The 21,840-nt window shown below is 37.7% G+C and overlaps 1 protein-coding gene across 1 annotated transcript in view; it reads left to right on the top strand.

The window, feature by feature from the left end:
* The first annotated feature begins 698 nt into the window (after positions 1-698).
* The window catches only part of LOC123874653 (SKI family transcriptional corepressor 2), a 35,059-nt gene continuing 13,917 nt past the window's right edge, over positions 699-21,840 (top strand). Inside the window, exons 1-8 of the mRNA XM_045920155.1 lie at positions 699-720; positions 15,303-15,396; positions 15,819-16,044; positions 18,112-18,253; positions 18,612-18,866; positions 19,647-19,813; positions 20,343-20,469; positions 21,023-21,191. Coding sequence (XP_045776111.1) covers positions 704-720; positions 15,303-15,396; positions 15,819-16,044; positions 18,112-18,253; positions 18,612-18,866; positions 19,647-19,813; positions 20,343-20,469; positions 21,023-21,191 — 1,197 coding nt within the window. The 5' untranslated portion in view covers positions 699-703. The remainder of the gene's footprint in view (positions 721-15,302; positions 15,397-15,818; positions 16,045-18,111; positions 18,254-18,611; positions 18,867-19,646; positions 19,814-20,342; positions 20,470-21,022; positions 21,192-21,840) is intronic.

Genomic DNA, 21,840 nt, shown 5'->3' with positions numbered 1-21,840 from the left:
CAGCGAGGACTTCGCAGAGTGTTCCTGGAGAACCAGGCAATTAGATCACACATCTAAGCAATAAATAAAAAATTAATAGTGATAGGTACAAAAGATAAATAAATAAATAAAAGTATTTTTTATTCAATTATACTTTTGAATCGTCAAATGCATCTATCACTTGTTCGGAATGAATGCCTTTCCTACCAAGAAGAACCAGCAAGAAACTCGGCGGTTGCTCTTTTCCAAGATTTGATTTACAATATTATGTATGATGATAATATGATAATCAAAATGTTGATATATAATATATTTAAATATAATAACTTATACTACGTTATACAATTAAACATCTCAACGCAAGTAACCATTATTGTTCAGAACGAAACAAATCACAAAACCGCAAACCGTTTTAATCGAATGATAACAGAATAAATGAATGGCAATTTCAATCACAGCTTTAATTCCGCCCGCCTTAAACATCGCTGCCTCCGTCCAATCGATAAGTTTGGGCGGCGAGGGCGGGCGGGCGATTCCGGTAAATAACGCTTAACAAGCATTTGATTGGTGGATTTCTTTAGCTAACTGGTCGTTGATTGGAGGGTTTGCGTAGTGTAGGGCGGGGTTTAAGCTAGGGCGGGGGTGCTATAGCATGTCGGATGCCATGATGACAGTGTCGGCCCGTCGGTCTGTGTTGACTGTTTAGAGATGTGGTGATGTTGTGATGTTACGGGGTGACAGGTGAGTTTTTTGGTGGTAATGTGGTGTTTTTTTAAGTGATGTGTGGAGCGATTACGTTTAGATCGTTAAGAATATTCTTTTTTTTTAAGTGCATCTACATATCTATAGAAGTTGAATTATGGGCATTTTTTATTTGCTAATTAAAATGAAAGATTTTCGGAGAATTTTTTTATTAAAAGTAGCCTTTTCGCGCGATATATATATTCATTCGCGTGATATTTAGAGTCTATTGCCATTGGGGATAATATACAGTTTATCAGTGAAAGAATTTTCAGAATCGGATCATTAGTTCCAGAGACTCCCTACATTCAAACTTACAAGACGGATAAATACTTATTATTAGTAGACAAACAATTTTTTACACAACTGGTAATTATAATAGTTTGTATGAACTGATAAAGTGCTCTTTTCTTACATATTCGGTCTTTCCATTTAACTAAATTAAAAAAAAAACAATCGCAATAAGTATTTTTTGAAAAACGTCCTACCTAATTCAACATATTTTCAATGCCCATTAAAAAAAAACAATTAAATGCGAGTCGAACTCGTACGGAAGGGTTTTCTACCATCAAAACTTATACAAGAAATATTTTTTTTTTAATTTTTTTTTTGTGATGTACCTGTCTTCATGATTCTAGGTCAATGAGAAGTACCCTATAGTTTTGATACCCTTGACTGGTCTTGACCTTTGACAAACATGACCGGCAGACAGACAGACAGAAAACGAAGTAATCATTTTAGGGTTCCTTTTTACGGTTCCGTACCTCAGAAAGAAAAACGGAACCCTTATAGGATCACTTGGTAGCCTGTTCTTCTGTTTGTCTGTCTATCCGTATCGTGCAAAATGTAGGAAAATTTCCCCGAGTAGGGAACCCTCGGCGCGCGAGTCTGATTCGCACTTGGCCGGTTTTTTTCTCTGGAGATACGAAACCGTAAAAAAAGTGAAAAGGAATTTCCTCTCAAGTTAAGTAGGTCCCTAATGTTAGAATAATGAATTCGCAGTGAATCGCGTCTCTGGCTGTTTGTTTTTCAATCAGAGCCCCTCGGGAGCCCGTCTTTAAACAACAACGCATGTATATTTAACGAGACAACAAATTAAATCTTCCTTGTACCTATCTGTTCTGTGGATAATGCGCTTTACCGACCTACCTTAGCTTTGGGATCAGTTCGCCACGACTATAGACTAGTTAGACTAGACTATAGTTTAAATTGCTAAAACTTGATAAAGGTAATATTTTTACTAAGATAATAATAAGTATCTATTTATATGCCTGGGATGATGCTTAGGTTGGACTTGATTATAGCCCTATGCCCCCGAGACCGTGGCGTGAGTCCAAGCCCAGGTGACGTAAGAAGACGGGGGCCTTTGTGCTAACAAACGTGTGTTGATCTCCTATCAATCTGACCCTAATAGGATGATGTGTATTGCCCTACAAGACAGGTTGCAGTGTTGGTAGGAACGGCTCGATGAGCGCGTACGAGATGCGGGGTCGGGGATTCGATCCCGGGCACGCACCTCTAACATTTCGTAGTAAAGTGCGATTCAAATTCAAATCCTTTGTTCAAAATAGGTAATATTTACACTTTTGGATAGTCAGTTGTTAGATTTGTAAGATGAGCCCATAAGAAACTCAGCCGGGTATTCTTTTACTATCACCACTAAAGAAAATCACTTAAACTTATTAGAAGTATCCAAGAAAACATCGTAAGAAATCTGCATGCCTGAGAGCTCACCATAATGTTCTCAAAGGTGTGTGAAGTCTGCCAATCCGTACTTGGTCAGTGTGGCGAACTACTTCGCACTATGCTGGTCAAACTATTATCATTCTGAGAGGAGACTCGTACTCAGTAGTGAGCTGGTGATGAGTCGATGATGATGATAGGTCCGTCTTACAGTTCTATAAGTTTTTAAGTATATGGGTTGCCTGGAAGAGATCACTGTAGGATAAGGTCGCCCTTTGTTTGGAAGTCTATCCTGTATTCTTATTCTTTGTCATAGTAAAGCAATAAAGATGTTTAAATAAATAAATTGAAAAAAAAAAACGGCCAAGTGCGAATCAGATTCGCGCAACGAGGATTCCGTACTTGGGTATTTTTTTCGACATTTTGTTTGATAAATCAAAACTATTATGCATAAAAATAAATAAAAATCTGTTTTAGAATGTACAGGTAAAGGCCTTTCATATTATGTTACCCCACTTGGTATGGTTATCTCACTTTGAAAATTGAAACACATTTCAAAAAAAATTCTGTGATTGTAACCACAAATAGGTAGGTACACGGTTTTTGGATTTGCCAAACTTCATGATGCTAGGTCAACGGTAAGTACCCTAGGTTTTCTTGACAGACAGACAGACAGACGGACAACAAAGTGATCCTATATGGGTTCCGTTTTTTTCTTTTGAGGTACGGAAACCTAAAAACGCTAATCTGAAACCGCTCTTACATTCTCATGCTCGGTAATTCCCATCACAACTTTTGGGGGAAGGCCAATAAAAACCGTGTCTCGGAGTAATTTTCGTCAAATCAACTTAGCAGATGTCATTCTACAGGCGTGATTCAATTACTTCTGTAGGCAAATTGGGCGAATTTGCATGTTTATGATTTTTATATCAATCCTTGGCGCTGCTTAGTTAAACTTTCTTGTTATGTTCGAGTTTTTCATCAGTTTATTTAAATTATATGGAGTTTGTTGGATGATGGTATTTTTCTTTGTTAAGGAGGGTGCCATTGTAGAGTAGGTAGCAATATAGATACCTAGGCTTTTCCTATTGCTCTACTTACCTACTAACAAGTAGCCTATAAAGTAGGTAGGTATATAATATTATAAAAATTAGACCTACGTTAAAGTAAATGTTAAGATGGACTAAGCTAGAGTGCATTTTAAGGGTTCTGTACCAGAAGGCTAACAACGGGACTATTACTAAGCCTTCGCTGTCCATCTGTCTGTCAGCGAGCTGTACTTCATGAACCGTAGTAGGTAGGTAGTTTAAAATTCTAGTGTTAAAATTTAGTGTGAATTTCCATTACCGATCTTGATCGGTTTTTTGTGGGGCGATTGTAAAATCGATGGTTTTTTCACTAAAATACCTACATGTGTACCATAGGCATAGCTATTTCAAAATGTCAATCTTATAATAATGTAGATGTCCTTGTTGTCTTAGTCAGTTTTCTTTAGAAATAAAAACTGTAAAATGCAGATCAAACTAAAAAAATAAAATGGTAAAAGATTGATACCTGCTTAAGTACCAATCTTTTACCATTTTATTTTTCCATCTTTTACCATCTTCTCTGGACACGCGGCGCGTTGTGTGTCGGGTAGTACGTTAAACTGTGATGCTACGCTGTCAGATAGCAACGCTACGAACATGCTACGAAGCAATGCGACATTGAATTCCTTCCTATCCTTTCCTTTCCTTCCTTCCTTTCCTTTTAAGGGGCAAGGGACGGGTCTGCCTGCGATATTCAAATTTTACTTGGTTTTTCGCAATTTGTAAACTAATACGACAACGTAGGCTTATGGCACTTTAATTGCGGCAATGACAGTATCATCCTCACAGGTTTATATAAAAATCTTTACTTGAAAAGGTCCAGTTTAAGAAATTAGTTCCATTGTCGCAATTAAAATACTATAAGCCTACGTTGTCGTATTAGTTAACAAATTGCGAAAAACCAAATTAAATTTGAATTTCGTGGGCAGGTCCGTCGCTTCCACCTTAAGGCGGACAATTTTTAATCACAATATTTTAAAAATAAGTGTAAGTCCGCAAGCATTGATAAATCATCTAGGTATTCATCGATAAAAACCATGCAAACTAGAAAGTCAGTGAGTTCATTTAAATTTAAACTGTAGGCAGTAGGTACATAGGTATAAACGAAAACTGTTTTGAATGGCGACTCGCAAACGAATTAATTCATAAAACCAACAATGGCGAGGGGATTAGTTAAAAATTCAATTGTGCGAAAAATGCAGGGAGCCTCACGACCCGAGTCCGACAATGTATCCACAACGAATAGGTTTCATTTTAAAAAAATAAGAGAAGAACGGTTTTGTCTCGGATTTAAGGACAGTTGTGTAATTTTTAATTTGGGTGTGCGCTCACAAGCCACTTTTTAACCGACTTCCAAAAAAGGAGGAGGTTCTTAATTCGTCGGGATCTTTTTTTTTTTATATTTTTTTTTTTTTATGTATGTTCCCCGATTACTCAAAGACCCCTGGACCGATTTGGAAAATTTTTTTTTTGTTTGAAAGGGTATACTGTGCAGGTGGTCCCATATAAATTTGGTGAAGATCTGATGAATATCTTCGGAGATGGAGAACAGAACTCCTCAATGGATAAGAGCAAATTGCTCGCGATCACTGTAATAGCTTAGTAAACAGTAGGGTTTTAACTGCGTATAGCATATTATAGTACAGTGGGGCCACTAAAAATTGTGAAATAAAAAATTTTCAAAAGAAAAATAAAACCGACTTCAAAAACCAAAAACACTAAAAAGTAGAAAATAATTTTTGTTTAGCTACACATGTAATGTACCTAGGTATGAAGTCGGGCGAGCTTCACTCTTGGATTTCTAATTTTGTTTTAATATGCTCGCTCGACTTCATACCTAGGTACATTACATGTGTAGCTAAACAAAAATTATTTTCTACTTTTTAGTGTTTTTGGTTTTTGAAGTCGGTTTTATTTTTCTTTTGAAAATTTTTTTGTCTTCGCAATGTAATATCCGCAACTTTAAATAAAACAATTACAGATCAAAACCGGTGGTAGATATATAGGTATCATCTTTACTAATATACCTAAATAATATTATAAATGCGAAAGTGTCTGTCTGTCTACTAGCTTTTTAGGGCACATCCGTTTAATCGATTTTGATGGACGCAGAGATAGCTTGCGTCTCGTGGAAAGATATAGTCTAAGTGGGTACTTTTGGTTCTGGAAAATCAAAGAGATCCCGCAGGATTTTTAAAACCCATCAATTTCAGCTGATTTTGTTGAAATTTAGTACAGATGTAGTTTGTATTCCGGTAATGGACATATAAGCTACTTCTTATCATGGAAAATCAAAGAGTTTCCACGGGTTTTTCCAATAAAACTAAATTCAACTGAATTCTTGAAATGAGCCCTCTCAATCCGAATAGCATAAGTCTCAATATATTTATGGTTAGAAATCATACCTCCTGTTTATTCGCTCTTCTTCTTGTTTATTCTTGAAGAAAATTCGCACTTCTCGTGAAATATCACACAATAATTTCACAATTACTTAAGTTAACAAAACCTTATACATACATTTACCTATCTATCTAACTACATCCAGCCCCGTTTCGTCGTACCCGATTAAATATTAACCGACGAATTAACTCCGTCTTCGTCGGCACCAATTAAGCGGACAAAGTAGCAAAGTAAATAACTGGCGCGAATTAATTTTGTACCTCAATGCTTCGCTCGAGGCTTGTTTAAAGATTCTCTCCGATTCTATAGAAGCACGGCTTCTGTCGTATATTATTTATTTATCGAGGTGCTGTGCCTTGACTTTTGTGATATGATTATATTACAAATGGGATTACGAGTGAATTAAATTATTATTAGTAGGTCTACGTTATAGAGAGAACTTACTTGTAAAATCTCAAGTAGGTAACTCAATCAAATCTCAAGCACTAGAACATGTAATAAAGTCATTAAACAGTTGAAAAAGTCTTAGTCGAGACTACTTTTTTCGACATTAAAATAAAAGATAAATGAAAAACTATAATTCATAAAAATAAATTAAACTCTGTTAAGCCGCAGGGTTAATTAAGCCCTTTCATAATATAATTTCCCACTTGGCATAGTTTATCTTACTTTGAAATTTTAAACCCCAATTTTCCCCTCTTTTTTAGTTAAACTAAAAATATTTTTCGTTTTTTATTTGATTCCAATGGTGTTGGGCTACTATTATATACAATTACTCCCCTGTCGATAGCTTTAATAGTTACCTGCTGCAATAATCGACAGTGACGGACGGACGGACGGAGATACTCGTAGCAACACAAAGGTTCAATTTTTACCATTTGGTACGGAACCCAAAAAAGCATCTACCCTTTCCCTAAACTATCTAACAAACAACGGAGCGTAACAGCTGAATGGCACTTGGGAGAGCCAACTGGTGCGAGTAACTATAAAGATTAAATAGTATTTCGGTACGTATTGCTACAGATCTCAAAGGAACACTTCTATTGAACTATTGCGAACGTATTTTGATAGGACGACCATGAATTTTGAGAAACTAAATATCATTTGTTTTAACGTTGAAGGAAAACATCGCGAGGAAATCTGCATGCCTGAGGTTCTTCGCCATAATTTCTCAAAGGTTTGCGAAGTCTGCCAATCCGTACTTCGCGCCAGTGTACACCATTCTCTTTCTGAGAGGAGACCTATGTTCAGTAGTAGGCTGGCTCCATGCTATTCTCATATGCGTATGCATATCCACACTTGACTAGCATAAACCCTTCTCTTTCTGAGAGGAGATCAATGTTCTGTAGTGGGCGAAGGCCTGAAATCATGATGATGCTGACCATGAATTGTTTTTTCTTTCATTTGATGAGTTTTACCGTCCGCGCTGCGCTGATTTAGGCACAGCTCACTGTGGTTTTCAACACAATAGAGTCAGAGTAAAATAGACGATCCTTGATTTGAAGTAAAAAATTTAGTACTTACTTAGGTACCTTTATGTCGTAGATTTTTATGCGCCGTATTTTTAGTTCCGTTTGGAACGCTGCCTATACACATCTGGACAAACGTAAATTTTAAAATAAGACTGTTAAGGCCCATTTTACTTTGATGCTCAAATCAGAAGCCTCTAAACTTTAAGATTAAGTAAAAAAAAAAGGAAATCAAGAACCTGAAGGATGAAAACTATTAGATTCACAGCGATGCATTTGAAATGTAATCAACATTAACAGCTGATTTCTTACTGACATTGAGATCGCTGGATAAACTTTAACTCATGAAGTAATTTGACGTGTTGACAGATTTTCTATACAATAATTGTCAAACTCTCAAAATTTCTTAGATAAAAGTTTGACGATTGAAAAATCGGCCCTAAGTAACCTATCCTCATATTTAATGTTAAAATCACGGTCACCCTACAAATAATCCCTGCACACTTGACACAGGAGGATTTGAGTGTCCCCTTTAGTAGTGGATTATCCGCAGAAATGCGCAAATGTTGTCAATACGCGGTCCGCATTTGTTTGCGATTTGCGGACACACGTTAAATAGGTTTTGACCCAATAAGTTCTGGTTAAATCGGCTTTGAATTCAATACAAAATGTGTTAGATGGTAGCTGAAATATATATGTAAAGGGATTTTGCCGTCGCGTCGGTTGTACAGCTTTCGAGTTCGAGTTGAGTTTCGAGTTCAGAGTTCTGCAATAGATCTCTATACGCTAACATATTATAAAAGTGGTAGACCGCTGTTAAATTTAAACTATATGCAGATAGCAGGTTGTATTATATCATCATAAATATTATTAAGTACCAGTACACTTTGCCTGAAATAAAGAACATTTATTTATTTATTACTTATTATCTAAGTACAAATGATGGCTCTAGCTTCAGCGATGTACGGGTATTTAGATAAGTACCTATTCGTTGTTTTTACTACATTTCTTTTTAATATTAATTGTCTATTTAATTATATGATATTGTATCTATAAAGAGAAATCCTACGTAGATCAAGTCTACGTTGCCGCTACGCACCTCTTCGTAATATAACATGCAAGAAACATTAACTACCCAAGTCTAAAATTGCTATGCTGGCAAGATTATGTCAATTATAATAAACTAGCTGATGACCGCGACTTCGTTCGCGTGGATGTAGGTTTTTTAAAATTCCAGTGGGAACTCTTTGATTTTCCGGGATAAAAAGTAGCCTATGTGCTAATCCAGGGTATAATCTATCTCCATTCTAAATTTTAGCCCAATCCGTCCAGTAGTTTTTGCGTGAAGGGGTAACAAACATACACACACACACACACATACAAACTTTCTCCTTTATAATATTAGTGTGATGTGATGTGATAATGTAACCCGTTATTCGTCAAAAAAACAAACAAAACAAGGATGTAGGCACAGGTCTGTACCTTTTCCAAAGTTAAACGAAGATCAAATAATAATTATTATTCTCCGAACCTCTACATGTAAAACATGTAGAGGTTCGGAGCGAAAATTAAGCGAAGCAGCTAAATTTTGCGAGCAGGTCGCATAATTTAGGAAAAGAAAGAAAAAAACAGTCGAGTACGAGTCGGACTCGCACATGAAGGATTCCGTACCACCGTATCTATACTAATAAATAAAATTGGAGTGTCTGTCTGTAATTTCGAAATAACTACCTCATATTAAGCTCATATGGTTATTTGAACGATACCATAACTGAATCACACGTTTTTAAAATTTTTGTCTGTCTGTCTGTCTGTCTGTCTGTCTGTCTGTCTGTCTGTCTGTCTGTCTGTCTGTCTGTCTGTCTGTCTGTCTGTCTGTCTGTTTGAAAAGGCTAATCTTTGGAACGGCTGAACCGATTTTGACGGGACTTTCACAGGCAAGTAGAGGATTGACCAGGGCGTAAAATAGGCTACTTTTTTAACCGACTTTTAAAAAGGGAGTTGTGTTTTTCTACCTATGTACACCGAAATCTCCAAGATTTCTGAACCGATTTGCGTCATTTCTTTTTTAATCGATAGAGGAACTTTGCGACATTGTTTCATAAAAAATTTGGAGTCCAACTCCTCAATCCTGATGCTGCAGGGGATCTGACCAATCCACGCGGGCGAAGCTGCGGGCATCAGCTAGTAAGAAATAATACTATTAACTTTTGTAAATATTCATGGCGGCCATTGTTATATTTTTATTATTTGTTATTGTAGTGGCAATAGAAATACATATTCTGTGAAAATGACAACTGTTTATATTACGGTTGACTAGATACAGCCCGCTGACAGACGGACAGACGGGTAGCGGTGGCTTAGTAATAAGATTAAAAATAAATACCTTAGTTAGACAAATTCTACGAAGCCTCTACACAGGTCTACATGCAAAAGGTGCTTTTTTTTTTTCTTTGTTGACGCTGGGGAATGCATTTACGCATCCCCCCCGGAAGCTAGCCAGCCAGCCGTGAGGCCGCCAGCCAGCTGAGAGAGGGTATGTGGGACTCGCCGGCCGAGAGGCGACCAGAATACCCACTAAACCCCAGCGGCGCTACTGCGCGTCGCCTCGCGACTGGGTCACGGGAACGCCGAAGCAAACAACGCAACCCAGCCAGCGACGTCTGCCGAGGCAGACCCTCCACCAGGGACCTGCTCGGTCCCCACCACCGCACCTCCGGGACGCACCAACGAAGTGCGTCCCCCGACCTGGGGACGCGCACGTCGCCCGCGTCCCATCCTCCGCTTCGTCTACTGTGCCCTCTGCTAGTCAGAGGGACACGCGGAGAAACCTCCCCTCTTGCCAGGTCATACGCTTTATTCAACACAATGAAAAAAACATGTTTTTAAATTTATCTCTATTGAAATTGCAATTTTCATGGGTGCTTATAAAATGAATACACCACTGTAATCTGAAAAGCGTAACTGAGTTGAGAACCCTCTACGATTAGTTCCGATACAAGTGCTACACATGTTACTACGAGCGAGGGTCTGTGGCGAGTGTTTCGGCGATCGGGATCGGAATCGGGATCGGTTGATGGTTTTTTTTTAAATTTTATTTTTTATTGGAGCTTGGCTGCAATCAGACCTGCTAGCAAGTGATGATGCAGCCTAAGATGGAGCGCTTGTCTAGAAGTTGCCAATTCAATCTTGACTTGAAGGTAACCATAATATTAAAAGTGGAAGGGAAAACTGATGCCAGAAGGGCGTTCCATATCTTAGCGGTTCGGTTTTGAAGAAAATTAAAGTTAAATAATACTGACTATCCAACTAGCAGGATAAACGGTGATTGCCTAGTGGTTAAGACATCGACCTCGTATTCGGGAGATCTGGGGTTCGACCCCGGGGTACGCACTAACTTATCGGAGCTACGAGTATGTGTGTTTTAAGCTTTTAAAATCTGTGAAGGGAAACATTGTGAGAAAACCTACATGCCTGAGAGTTCTCCATAATGATCAAATTATGTCAAGGTGAAATCCGCGCTTGACCAGCGTAGTGGACGATGGCCAAGCCCGTCTTATTCTGAGAGGAGACCCGTGTTCAGTACTAAGACAGCGATGAGCTGATGATGAAGATGACCCAGCGAATTACCTGTTAACTTAATAAAGTTAGAAACTAGTAAACTTGCGTATCTAATCGCGATTGGCTATCGCAATAGCGCCAGTATCCCAAGGATATCAACACCATATGGGGTTGGGATTTGGGATTACGACTATCTATTGCTCGCTGACAGTTGTACCGTGAAATATAGTTTATTGTTCAAAAATGCTGAATTACTTTGAATAAAATGATCGAGTGTGGTAAAGTAAATAAAAGGGCCAAGTTCTTTTTTTTTGTTCCTTTTTTCGCAATGTTTTTCACTATTTTATGTTTTTTTTAAAATAATTTTTACAAGAGTCACATTGTTTTCAAAATTCTAAAAAAGTCACTTGAGTTTTAGGTATACCTAATACCTATAAGTAACCATAGGAGAGTCATATAACATTATGAAATATTTAAAGGTGTTTTATTGTTGTTATAAATATTATTTATCTTTTACAACATTCATTACAACTTTATAATTATACGATAAAATAATAGAAAAGCACTGTATTGGTTCTTGAATATGTTAATTATAAACCATAAAAAATCACGCCATCGCGCCTAATTTCTATTCAGAAAATCACCACAAGGCAACGAAATGTAACATATGCAATCATTACTATAATGTAATGCCATTTAACGTAATCAATTTGGCTCCTCTGTGGACGGGGGTGGCACAAATTAACTAGTCACACCCCCTAATGATCACTGCTGGTTGAATTAGGGCTGTGAACGAGTAGATAATCGATAGAATCCATATTCATAATTTATATTATAAAATGTGAAAGTGTGGTTTGTCTGTCTGTTCTGTTTAACCAATTTTGACGAAATTTGATACAGCTTGCATCCCGGATACGGATATATTGGTTTTTATGGGATTTCAAAAAACCTAAATCCACGAAGTCAAAATTTTTATATTTTAGATCAACTTATAGCAATTATGACAAGTCAAGATTCTCTACCGGCTCGGAAAGAAGAGTCTATTGAGAATTGTTGGGATATTTTGAATTTATAGGAAAAATATCAGTAAAAAGAAAAGCTTGGACGTCCTGTTTGAGATATTTATTTTGAAGTGAGATAAAAAGTCATCGAACGTAAAACAAAAAGATTTTAGAAAAAGAATAAGAATAAGAATAAGTTTAAATATAAACAATTTAGTTTACAGCCAGTTCCAACATCCCCCTTTAAACTAAATTGTCTTACAAAAAAAAACTTAACATAACATATCAACACACAGCAACAAAAAAATAAAAAAACTAACTAAAATCTACTCCTACCTGATGATTCTTCAATTGATTCATGCCTATGCAACATAAGTGTCCTAACCGTTAATGCCAGAGCTGATACTTGCTCAGACAGTCAGGGTGCACCTCGTACGCAATATTTTCACTATTCATCTTAGGTGGAATATTAACAGTACCATCAACTATGTACAGTCCACCACAGGGCGAAGCATGAAGGACAGAATCGCCAAACATCCTTATTTGAAAAATTAGCAGTAAGGGCTGTGATCGAATCCGTGACTTCATTTGGTTTGGATTTCATTCCTTTGGCCATTTATATCTCCGCTTGCTTGCGACATTTGGAAAGAAAAATATCTAAATATGATTTTCCTTGTTCGCAACAAATATAGCAACACTGGACAATTAACACCACTTTTCCACTTATGATTTTTCCCAAGAGCTTCGTGCTGATAACGTGTTGGGATATTTTGAATTTATAGGAAAAATATCAGTAAAAAGAAAAGCTTGGACGTCCTGTTTGAGATATTTATTTTGAAGTGAGATAAAAAGTCATCGAACGTAAAACAAAAAGATTTTAGAAAAAGAATAAGAATAAGAATAAGTTTAAATATAAACAATTTAGTTTACAGCCAGTTCCAACAAGAATAGTCGGCAAGGAACGTAGTTAGTCTTTTAAAACAAAATTTTGAGGAATATTTTTACTCAAGTAGTGCTTTTGAATGATTTTGAAAGTTAAGGCCGATTCACACCAAGCACGTACACGTGACCACGCGCGTAGTGACGCGCGTAAATCCGTAGACTTGACAGCACGCATTACGTCTACGCGAATGTTCACGTCACGCAAGCGGTATGTCATATCTCATACAGTTCCATACATTACAACGTCATGTTACGCGCTACGTCTACGCTTATGTGCTGCATACGCGCTTGGTGTGTCCCAGCCTTTAATCTTCCGTTGGTTTGGAATGTCTCTCAGTACCGAGAAGAACCATCAAGACACTAGGTGGTTGTAACTAGCTTCAAATTTACTTGTTTCGGAGTTGGAATTATTTTCCAGGAGATAAAAAGTAGCCTAGATCTTTGATCACTGAGCATAGGTTTTGATTTGTCTGTGAAAGTCACATTAAATATTTCCAAGATTAGTTTAAAAAGATTGTGTTATTATTCTGATAGAGTATAAATAACCATTTGAGCTTAATAGACACTTAATTGAAAATTGGGATTCAATTTTATTTTTAATTCATTAATTATTTAATAATATTTAATGCGATATAGAAGGAACTACTCGTATATAGAAAAGCATTTTATGTCAATCTTTCGTGAAAGGATTTGGTTGACCGGAGCACGGGACTATTTTATTTATTCATATTGATCTAAAATCGATTTTATTAAAGTTTAAAGTTAGCAACCCTTAAAATTTGGAACCACGAAGCGCCCCTCTGTTTGTTTTTAAATTAGGGGCGACCAAAAAATATCAAGTGGTGATTTATTAGAAACTGACATGTTTTGTTAACTTTTAAATGATGTCTCTTTGAATGGAGGGTCGCTTCAGTTGGATCACATTTTTAATAATGTCTTCTGGTAATCTAAATTACATCATTAATATTTTATTGGAACATTAAAAAAAATCGTTTTAGCGTTCTGTAATATTTGAAAACGTAACACGAATGGAATGACCTCAGAATTTGCTCGTCTATCTGACTGACCAGCAGTTTTATTTAGAAACTAAGAAAATTTAGAATTTATTTATGACTAGAGGATGCCCGCGACTTCGTCCGCGTGGAATTAGGTTTTCAAAAATACCTTGGGAACTCCTTGATTTTCCGGGATAAAAAGTAGCCTATGTCCGTCCCCGGAATATAAGCTAACTCTGTACCTTTCGTCAGAATCGGTTAAACTGTTGGGCCGTGAAAAGGTAGCAGACAGACAGACACACTTTCGCATTTATAATATTGAGTATGGATAAGTATGGATTTGTGGTGCCTAATTATCTATCTTATACATATTATTATACAGATTATTGCTTCGTAAAGCCTCTTGTAATAAGTTTAGCAGTTGTTAGAACTGTGTTTTGTAAAGAAGGAATGAACATGAGGCAAATAAATTAGGTAGGTATATAATGTCTATTGATCTATGTCTTTTCCTTTGAATGTTGTAGTAAGGATTTAGTAATATTATAAATGCGAAAATGTGTTGGTTTCTCCTTCAATCACGCCACAACGGAGCAACGGATCAACATGATTTTTGCTTAAATATAGAAAGGACTATAGGTGGTTAAAGTCCTTGAGAGTGACATATTTTTATCTCGGCAAACCAAAGAGTTCCCGCATGATTTTAAACACCTAAATAAATACAGCTACCTACTTAAATTAAAGAAAATATTCCCAAAATGACAAAAAATTGCATCTCAAATCATACAATAAAATAAATTGTTTACAAATGCCGAGCAAACGGCAAAGACCAACCCTTACAAGGGCGTCGCTACATACATTATCGCCCTTCGCCCTTAATATGCCCAATTGATATCCGATACACTAAATTCACACGTTATTTGTATACAAAGCCGTCGCTTTTGTTACAATTTACCAGTTTTCTCGCCTGTAGTTTATTGTCCGGCAAAATATGCCATTCGGTTTGGTACAATGACTTATTTTGTTCGCTCGAATTGGTTATTACGGATAAATGCGGCTATTTGTTTTAATTGTTATGGTAAACCCATAATATTTGAACTTGTCGGTACACTGCCGTGCGCTATCAAAACAACAATACCTACAAACTTTTTACAAATTAGATAACTCTTTTGTTACTAATATGGAAGATTTTTCCCTCTCTGAAAAGTAGGTACTATACTTACTTAAACTTTGCGTGTAAAGTGAAAATCTACTTTATGGTAGCTCAGGCGCTTGTACATAGGCATCAAAAATATTCTGCGAAAATTAATTAGGTTCCTCTCGCCGGCTAACAGGCCCACATACTGCAATTTCTACGTGAGATTTTTAGTAACTTAGTTTAGCCGAAGTTTAGGCAATTTGCTTTGGCATTTTAAAGATTTCAACACAGATTTTTTCTCTATCTAGGATGGAGGCGACAAACTTGGCCCTGTCGCCAAGAGAGTCACTCAAATCCCGATCGGAACACAAGGCCTTGGAAATGAGCAGCAAACCAAACCAAGTAAGTTTTATGGCCCCGATTTCGTCCCTATGGTTTAGATATTAAAAATCTCGAATGGGCACTTTGATTTTCTAGGATAAAAGTGTCTAATATGTATGATGTATCTAATGTCTATCCCTGTGTCTTTCTTCAACATAGGCAATAGGCCAAAATAATAGGCCAAATGAATAGGCACCTTCTAGATAAACGCGTCCCATCTTAGACCACATCATCACTTTCCATCAGATGTGATTGTGGTCAAGCGCTTGCCTATAGTGAATAAAAAAAAAAAGATTGGTTGCCTTTTTACGGCTCAATCACTAAGGTTGAGCCGTGAAAAGGCTACAAACAAACAGATTGTGTCATGTTTTATGAATTTAGTACGGAATATCTTCAAGTTGTGTGGCCCAACTTTCAAACAAAGGGTTTTCTTGTCTTACCAGGTCGGAACAGTGCTGCTATACGGCGTGCCAATAGTTTCACTAGTCATCGAAGGCACGGAGCGGTTGTGCCTCGCTCAGATCTCCAACACGCTCCTCAAACAGTTCTCCTACAACGAGATCCATAACCGTCGAGTGGCGCTGGGCATCACTTGTGTCCAGTGTACGCCGGTACAGCTTGAGATATTGAGGCGAGCTGGTGCGATGCCTGTGTCTTCGAGGCGATGTGGTAAGTAAATAATAATCTCTTTCCGACCAACTTTCGGCTACGGGGGCCAATTTGCATAGAGATTAGCCAAGTGTGCAGGAGATATATATGAGTGTGCGCATACACCGGTGCACTCTTTATTCCTTCACTCTCATAGCCCGGTATCGACCGGGGAGACATCAGTCACAGGACGAAGGCTTTACGCGCTCTCTGAGGCACGGGGGTCAAACACAACCACCTTCCTAACTCCGGGCTCTAGTAGGTACCTACTGGGAATTTCTTAATAGAAAAACCTAATACTCACCTATTTTTTGACCTGACCCGGGAATAGAACTTAGGCTCTCGATAGTCATAGAAACTACTTAGTGGAGGTTTTTAATGATCAAAATACAAAGAATTTATGTTCAAAAAAACTTTTACTAAGTGCTTTTGAATCGACAAGTACCTACCATTGATTTGGAATGCCCTTTCCACCGAAAAGAACCAGCAAGAAATTTGGTAGATCAGGATACCTATATCATTGCTATTTAACATTAAAATTTATTTATTTATTTATTTACTATAGTACCGCCCACAGAGTTACACATTTTAATTATACATTTTGTTCCTTACTTTCTATTGCTCTTATGCAACTCAACTTACGGGCAGTCACAGCGTGCATTAACATAAACATAAGTCGTACAGTAAAATATAAAATATAATATAATAGCTAACCTAAGCACTATGAAAAAATACCTAAGTTATAAATTTTAAAAGAATATAATAAGATGAAAATTAAGTCAAAGTAAATTTAAGTTAAACTAAGCTAAATTATCTAAATCATCTAAAATACAATATACTTACGGCTAGGGATTGACACTAATTATCGTTATCCTATTGAGGAATCAAATGATTTGAGCAACTTGGCTTTAAATTTAGCCAGGTTATCGCAAAACAGATCCGTGGTAATGTCCTTGTCCAAAAATTCCTTATATGTACTACTAAACCTTGGTATTAACGAATGACGACCGTCGTTTTTGGGCGACAATGCTCCACCGCGGTTACCCGACGATTTTGCGTTCGCTGTCCATCATGAGTGCGCTTGGGGCTGTAGAGTGTAGAGGTGCTTTTTTACCAGCCAGGTAATAGTTATGATATAAACAAAATTAAAAAAAAAAATTACAGTAACTTTGCAGTACCTGTGTATTGTATTTGGGTTAACATATAGTAATATGTTGTATGTTTTTACGTAACTACACTCAAATAAGTACATGTGTGTACTTGTTACCAGTTCTAATCTTCAGAACATCCGCTAAAGCAATTCGCAGTGGATTACCTACACTTAATGCTCTGTCGCACAAATGTATTGAAGCTAAGGGTGTCTATAAATATCACATTCTTATTACGTTTCTTATTCTTGTATAACACAATTTCTATTTATATCTCATTTCTATAGATTTATATATTTATTTATTTTTTATTTGTACCGAAAAGTTGTAACAATAAAGAGAGAAAAAAAGAAAAAGTGGACATGGAAGCACTTATCCTCTATAAGAGATCACTACCAGTGATCCTTGGCAGTGCGAGAGGTTATAAAGGGAATAGAATAGGTACAACAAAGATATTCATGAAAAAAAAAAGCTTAATAGATATTATGTTATATCACTGTTATATTGTTGTAATATGCATTTATATAATATGCTTTTATATGTCTTTCTCGTCTTCTTCTTTTTCCTCAGAATAAGCGTGATGGCTCTTTCAAAACTAATGTCTTTTTAGGTAGCAACAGTGCGGTAGCGCGCCGCACGCTACCGTGCGGACCAAGTTCAATAGAATAGTCATGAGTTTTACTTTATGCAGAAAAATAATTCTATCGAAGTCACTGAAATGGGCATATTCAAGTACACTGGAAGACGTTTCATACAAAATGATGGTTGACATTTATGCTGGCAGGTGTCCCATCATTTAATTCCGAGTACGCTCAAAAACAAAATAGGGAAAGTTAAGTTGCTTTAAAATTAAGTCGGGTCGTAGGCCCAGCGTGTCAGAGATATTATATGTAGGTGTTTGAAATATAACAAAGGTCTTTTTATTTCCGGTTTGAAACAGGCATGATAACCCGTCGGGAGGCTGAGCGGCTCTGCAAGTCGTTTTTGGGCGACAATGCTCCACCGCGGTTACCCGACGATTTTGCGTTCGCTGTCCATCATGAGTGCGCTTGGGGCTGTAGAGGTGCTTTTTTACCAGCCAGGTAATAGTTATGATATAAACAAAATTAAAAAAAAAATACTTGAAAACCATAGTATATGCCTACATCTATATCTACCTATGTATGGAAGGTATCCAGGCTATTCGGAGTGCAGTTCATTATTACCTAAGGGTATATACCCATTAAATCATTCAATTGCTTTTATCACAAACATTTTATCTCTTCACGAGTCCTTCATCAAGTCGTCAGAAACATAAACTTGTTACGTATGCAATTCTTTAATCCTATTAACCCTACGTTGTTTTGACTGATAAAAAAATAATTTTCTGATGAATTAAAATATGAAGCAATCCAATCATTGCTCGATCTGTTTGAAGCTAAATAAATTTTATTTCTGCAGGTATAACTCGTCAAGAGCGAAATGCATAAAATGCGCATACTGTGGTCTTTTTTTCTCCCCAAACAAATTCATCTTCCACTCCCACCGAGTGGGCCCTGGTGACAAGTACGTGCAACCTGATGCAGCTAACTTCAACTCTTGGAGAAGACATATGAAGCTGAGTGGTAGTCCACCAGTGGAAGTGGTCCACGCGTGGGAAGATGTTAAGGCTATGTTTAATGGTGGGACTAGGAAGAGAATGCTGTCTGCTGCTAGGTGAGAACCTAATCTTACATTTTATAAGTTTAGATTATTTTACCTGATCTGGAGCGAGCACAAAACCTAGCCCTCTTAAAACTCTAAACGTAAAAACTTGGCTGTCGACCAATGACCAATCGGAAAGATAACGTGCGAACATTACCCCAAAATGTAAAACTTCCCATTTAGCATAGAATAGAATAGAAATATTTTTATTCAAATAAACTTTTACAAGTACTTTTGTATTTCATCTACCAATAGTTCGGAATGCCTTACCTACAGAGAAGCATCAGCAAAAACTTCGGTGCTTATTCTTTTTAAAGATCCGACTTAGATTTACTCAGTGGAGAACCGACAGAGATGAAGAAAACACAATTAAGATGGTAATATCGAATAGGTACCATCCGCAGTAAAGAAGGAACGACGAAAAGAGGAGAGTGATAAAATAGTAAATACATAGACGATTTATCTGGTTTTTAACCCCCGACCCAAAAAAAGGGATGTTATAAGTTTGACGTGTGTATCTGTGTATCTGTCTGTGGCATCGTAGCTCCTAAACTAATGAACCGATTTTAATTTAGTTTTTTTTTGTTTGAAAGGTGGCTTGATCGAGAGTGTTCTTAGCTATAATTCAAGAAAATCGGTTCAGCCGTTTGAAAGTTATCAGCTCTTTTCTAGTTACTGTAACCTTCACTTGTCGGGGGTGTTATAAATTTTTAATTTACACTTGTGTTAATTTATCTTGATTATTTACCTATGACATCATTTGACCAAGTTCGGTTTATAATCGTGCCACAGAAGGGTACCTATTCGCAGGCCGGAAGTGGACCCAGAGGCCAAACGCACCGCAGCCAGTCCTCCCAGCGCGCACACTCCTGTTCCAAGGCTGGCTGATTACGTGTGGGGAGCGAGGCTGCCGTTGCCGTATGCGATACCTTGGCTCAAACCCACTTTATGGTCTCCTGGTAAGAGTTATTGTATACTACTCCAAAATTTCGCATTCGAAAAGATTTTTAGTTTGTTTTCCCTGCAATAAATTACACTCCAACATGACTAATCTATTTGGAAATACCTTTAAATAAAATAAAATATAATTGAACTACATTAGACATACATTAGACTTTGTTTGCTAGGATTTAAGTTTACGTTAGGATCTGTGATTTGTATGGAAGTTGCCGAGTCTGTATAGAAATGCGAAATGAAAAATTTAATGTTTTTCATTTCTGGACCTTTGCATTGCTGTTAGTAAGATCTAGAGCCTACAAGGTGATAATTTGGTCTACTTAGAATAAGTTATAAAAAAAATTAGGTTACCTATTTGCGATAAAAATTCTATGTCCATCATCAGAATAAAAGCTGCGATAGCTGTGTTAAAGGTCAAAAAGACCAGAAAGAAACAATGAGCAGTTATTCCGTGCATTTTAATATTATAATGTGAACTTCTGAGCCAGTTTAAACTGAAACTTAAGTTACTCAATGGGTTGGTTACTACAGGTGCTCTCACAGCGCTTAGTGGAGTCAGTGCAATAGAAGAACCCCGAGCGTTCCGGCCAGTGCGTTCACATCGACTGGAGTCGCCACAGTTGTCACCTGTAGTTTCGCCACAACGGTCACCAAATAGGTAAGGACTAGGATGTTTATCTGCAAAAATCTAATGCAAATAAAATGAGGATAATTAATTAATAGGGTTTAGCAAAATAAACTAATCGATAAAAAATAAATAATAAATCGACATAAGCCGTGCTGCCAAGCGATTTAGCGTTTTGGTACGATGCTGTATAGAAACCAAAGGAGTATGGGTTTAATGAAAACTACCATACCCCTTCCAGGTTCGCCCGCTTTCATTCTAAACTGCGTCATCACTTACCACCAGGTGAGATTGCAGTCAAGGGCTAACGTGTATCTTAATTAAAAAAATTGAAATAGCAACGACCTCGAAAAAGAATGCATTTCATAACTTAAACGTTTTCTCTTTGTAATGAATGGTTTTTGTGCTCATATCATTGTCTAGGAACTTGGCTGTATGCGCTACCGTGCGTAATTATTTAGGCATTCGAAAATCCATAACATTTCGTATGATAATTTAGTTTTATAGTATTGAAGTTCTGGGATGATATCATTCTTCGTGAAGTGCCCTATGCCCATCAATTGACCAGGGTGTGAACTATTCATAGGTCACCAACAACATCACCAAGACAAACCCGGTCGCCGCTCCGTTCACCCCTTCAGTCACCAATCCGGTCTTCAGTGCCCTCATCACCCGCCCGGTCGTCAAAGAGCGACCGCGACAGTGATGAGAGCGTTGACATCGAGACCACTGAAGAAGACCAGGCCAAAGATGTGGTAAGTCTTATCATAACTTTTATGATAGGTCCATCCCATCCATCCATCAGCCTGTATGCGTACACTGCTGGACATAGGCCTTTCCAAGAGCGCGCCACCAAACACGGTCCTCCGCCTTTCTCATCCACCCACTCCCCGCCACCTCTTCAGGTCATCGGTTCAGGCATTGCCTGGCCGGAGGTCGTCCCACACTGCGCTTACCCGTACGCGGTGTCCACTCCAGAACACGTCTCCCCATCGGCCGTCGGTTCTTTGCCACTTTAGCTTGCTAATCCTTTGAGCTATGGCGGTCGCTTTTGTTATTCTGCGAATTTCCTCGTTCCGGATTTTTATTATGGTAGGTGGCTTCGGTAATTTCGGCTGCGTGGAATTACCGAATGGTGCGGTAATTGCGGTGCGTAATATTGCGGCCGGATGCGGACCAGCCCGCACCGACGCGCGATGTACCATGGAAAGAGAGTTCGTGGTAGTGCAGAAATGTCATCGCCGTCTTCGTCCTTGCTTTGTGCGCGGTGCGTCGGCCGTACGTGATAATGCGCAGAATCTCGCACCGTGGGAAGTAAGCATAAATAACACTGTCATGGGTTGCAAGACTTTGTGTTAAGGTCCGTCAAAACGTGATCGTAATGGTAATGAAAGCGTTAACACC

This window comes from Maniola jurtina, chromosome 18 (genome assembly GCF_905333055.1).
Source record: "Maniola jurtina chromosome 18, ilManJurt1.1, whole genome shotgun sequence".
In the NCBI taxonomy this organism is placed as follows: Eukaryota; Metazoa; Arthropoda; class Insecta; order Lepidoptera; family Nymphalidae; genus Maniola; species Maniola jurtina.
The sequence above is the reverse complement of the archived record's forward strand: the minus strand, read 5'-3'. Positions and strand labels throughout refer to the sequence as shown.